General features: G+C 40.4%; 2 protein-coding genes across 3 annotated transcripts in view; one reads left to right on the plus strand and one right to left on the minus strand.

Annotated features, from left to right (window-relative positions):
• LOC118424699 (gastrula zinc finger protein XlCGF57.1-like) overlaps nt 1-3724 on the minus strand; it is a 22725-nt gene that overhangs the window by 8130 nt on the left and 10871 nt on the right. The gene's annotated exons all lie outside the window — the stretch shown is intronic.
• Nucleotides 3213-3724, plus strand: part of LOC118425108 (ficolin-2-like) — a 1885-nt gene continuing 1373 nt past the window's right edge. The window contains exon 1 of the mRNA XM_035833927.1: nt 3213-3228. Coding sequence (XP_035689820.1) covers nt 3213-3228 — 16 coding nt within the window. The remainder of the gene's footprint in view (nt 3229-3724) is intronic.

The raw sequence follows: 3724 nt of genomic DNA on the forward strand, positions 1-3724 counted from the left end.
TATAATTACCAGTGCTTGCTTGGTGTACAACGTGTTTTTTTGTCTAAGATTCAGATATAATTTGGTCTAGGCATGAATCTCGGAAGATGCATTCTTTTATGACGATATTCTTTATATACCAGTGGGGGCACAAGTAGTATTAAGTAACCCTACTATCTTCTCATATGAATGAAGTGTGAACCCCTCTTGGTGCATGGTATATTGAGGGGTGCATCCACCATTTCGGTTGGTGAAGTAAATTCCCGTATAGCAGCAAACCTTAACTTATAGATCCGTCTTCAATCGTCAAACCAATGCACATAAAGGAACAGTAATCCAGCACAGTTGGTGCAATAGGCTGAAAACATAACCAGTTTGGAACCAGCACCGCACCTCAAGTTGAAACGTACTTTTGAAAAGCCATAAACTAAAATATTGCTACAGTAATATCATGCAATCTTATGAGTATCCATTTGCAGCAGACGCGTTTGTGTTGTTAATAAAATGAAACTAAGATATTTAATAGATAGATACTTGTGAAAATAATGTTATATTATGATTTCATCACATCACACGCGCCGTGTTATTTTTTTTTATTTTCCTCCAGGCACCACACCCATGCAACAGCCCCAGACTGATTGGCGATCAATTGCGGACGCCGCTGCGAGTATACCCAACGCTTTGTACGTCTCCAGAGCAGGTAAAACTTATCCTGTGTTTTTGTTTTTCATGCAACCGCCTTGTATTCCAGCGTCTGATCACGATTGCCGTACGATCACAAACTGATGATTAGTATATTCTCGAGATATTTGTGACAAATCTGATCTCTTAAGCAATCCATGGACGCCATCTTAAATTATGAAACGTCAACAAACGGGCCGAAAAGTTAAAAGAGTACATAATGTAATAATCTTTTTTTGTGTGTCTGGCAGAGAATAAATGCTAAGCTACAAGGCACCAAATGTTACCGAGAGTAATATTGTTAAGCAGTTCCATGTAGCAAATAAACTTCTAATATCGGCAAGACTGGTTAGTTATTCGTATGTTAAACAATAAATTTTCTGAATTTATTCGTCTCTACCTTGTTGTACATCTTAGCAATCTACAAATCGGCTCCGTCACTAACTTAGTCTATTGATTGATTATTTGCTATTATGTAATGTGTTTCACTTTGTGTTTTTCCTGATTTATTTTAAATTCATCTAAACCAGAAACGTACATGCCGAGAATGGCTTGAGCCTCCCTGGATTATGCCCAGTTATTTACAGTGGGTTATTTAAAATAATAAACCATTATATATTACACAACAACTTTTTTACATTACCAGATAGGACAGCTGGAGGCATGTCAAACTTTTTAAAAACTTTTGCTGTACTGTATTCATGATCATTCCTTCCTGCGGCGTCTGATCGCCTGGCTATATCATAATACACAACAATTCATTTACATCATTTAACCGGTCCAAACAAGACGCCTGGAGGTTATGCTAGCACGAGGTTATTCAAGAGCCATTCAGGAGTCTTGAATTTATCCATTCAGGTTTAAAGTTGAATTTTGATTTACAGCACAAAAGTTGAATTTCCCCAGATTTTTGACAGTCCAATTCCAGTCTGATGTCATTCCTTGATAAAGAATGGAGTTGGACATTTATAAAATTGGATAATTCCAACTTTTGTGTTGAAAATTTCAGTTCAACGTTTTGATAAAACATTTCTTGTTTTAACCCTATTCAGACCGGGGGGGGGGGTTGAGGCCCGCGCCAACTTCGATGCCCTATAACGCCAGAATGGCTTACGCTAGAGCCACCAAATTTGTTGAGTTTTCCTAAAATATTGTTGGCAACAATTTTACGAAGTTTGACAAATTTTTCATTTTTTCGTGTTGCCATGGCAACCGTTTGTTGACAGGCAGTTTTGCCAAAAATCACTATTTTTGGTTCTAACAATGTATTTTTCACATTTGTTTGCTATATTACTGCTATTTTGTTACATAAATAAAATCTTGTATTACTTAGCATATCTTTCATAATTATATATGCATAAATTATGCTAATTTTATGACGTCATCAGCCCCAAATCCAAGATGGCGGACCGTATGGCCAGATCAAGAATAACAAGACTAATTATCCCTTAAAATTTATAATTACCTGGTATTTTTTCATCAAAAACCATCTAAATGAATGAATTTAGTCTACTTCCATTGCCTTTTGTGATTATTTGTTGCAAAAAAAAAGTATTTTTAAAAATTCAAGGTGGTGGATATAATATGGTGGAGCCCAACTGGTATCTTAGATGTGCATGACGTCATTTTATGACGTCATTTTGACGTCATTGATGTTGCTATTGGCAACGCAAGTCGTAGTAAACATTATTATTCTGTTATCTGCACTTGTTGTTACATTGTTGTAGCATAACTTGAAGTTTTCTGAGAATACCCTTTTTTCATGGGTTCGGCCAATATAATCAAATTGATGACGTCATAATTACGTCATCTTACGTCAACGTAACGTCAAACGTCAAATGCTTGTTAGATATTATGTCGACATTATGTCCTGAAAATTTGGTGGCTCTACGGCACGTCGTTTTAGAGTTATAGGACTTAGAAGTCCCCCCGGTCAAGGGATGACCAAAAAAGCCCGGTCTGAATAGGGTTAAAAGCTTTTGTTTTCTAACAGACCGCACGTATCAGGGTGAAGCAAGCGGCCGTGGTGCTCTCTGTAGCTTCATCCGCTCCCACCGCAGCTGCATGATCGCCGGTATTGCCGTGATGCTTAGTTTAGTCTGTGTGGGACTCGCCCCTCTGACGTTCATCAATAAAGAGGTAAATACCCCTGTACCACAAGGCCTGTTGTAAATCACTTTTTCTGACATTAATTCTGTTTTGTTCCTGCGCATGCGTTCCTATTCTGTTTATCAAGCTTTATTGAGTCCATTGAGCCAGAACGTTCTGCTTTTTCATCTTTTTTTTTACGGTTGGAATTCTGACGTGCGTATACATCTACACATACGCTTATAAATTTGCAGGAGATATCACAACTGTCCACCACTGTTGACGTATTCAAGCGCGACCAAGACGACATGTCCACCACTGTTGACGCCTTGAAGCGCGACCGAGACGACATGCGCCAACTGGCCACCACTGTTGACGCCTTGAAGCGCGACCGAGACGACATGCGCCGTGACCTGGACAAGGAGCGAAACCGAACCGCCACCTTGGAGCAGCGTCTTCACGAGATGAGTAAAACGCCAGGTAAGTTGTATTTCCATTTTTATTCTATTATTTGTGATGCTATATTGAGAAGCATAGAAGAAGTATAGGCAGACGCTGTGTTCCTTCCCGAGACGCGTCGCCTTTCATCAGACGGGCCGGAGAGCGGGGGCCGGCCGCCCGTCCGATCTGATCCAACCGGCCGCCGCAGGGCAAAGCGAGCCGCCAACTGTCTCACTCTGCCGTTTGGTGGTTGAGTATATTGTTTGTCATCTGTTGTGTAGTGAAAGTTTATAGAGTTTAAAGTTCTTTTCTGTGCCTTCAACTGCATAAATGTCACGTCTTTTGCGTATTTTTGCGTCCAACGTTGTTGGCACGGTATAAATAAAAGACAACACGGGGCATTACGTATGGCCAGTGGCCGGAGGGCGATCCAACCCGCGGAAAGATCGAACACTGGAGCCAAGGAACGTACCGTAAAAAAACGGACCGGTCGGAACACGGATATCGAACGTAAATACGGCCCCGGGTATGATGT

The sequence above is a fragment of the Branchiostoma floridae genome, chromosome 10 (assembly GCF_000003815.2).
Source record: "Branchiostoma floridae strain S238N-H82 chromosome 10, Bfl_VNyyK, whole genome shotgun sequence".
In the NCBI taxonomy this organism is placed as follows: Eukaryota; Metazoa; Chordata; class Leptocardii; order Amphioxiformes; family Branchiostomatidae; genus Branchiostoma; species Branchiostoma floridae.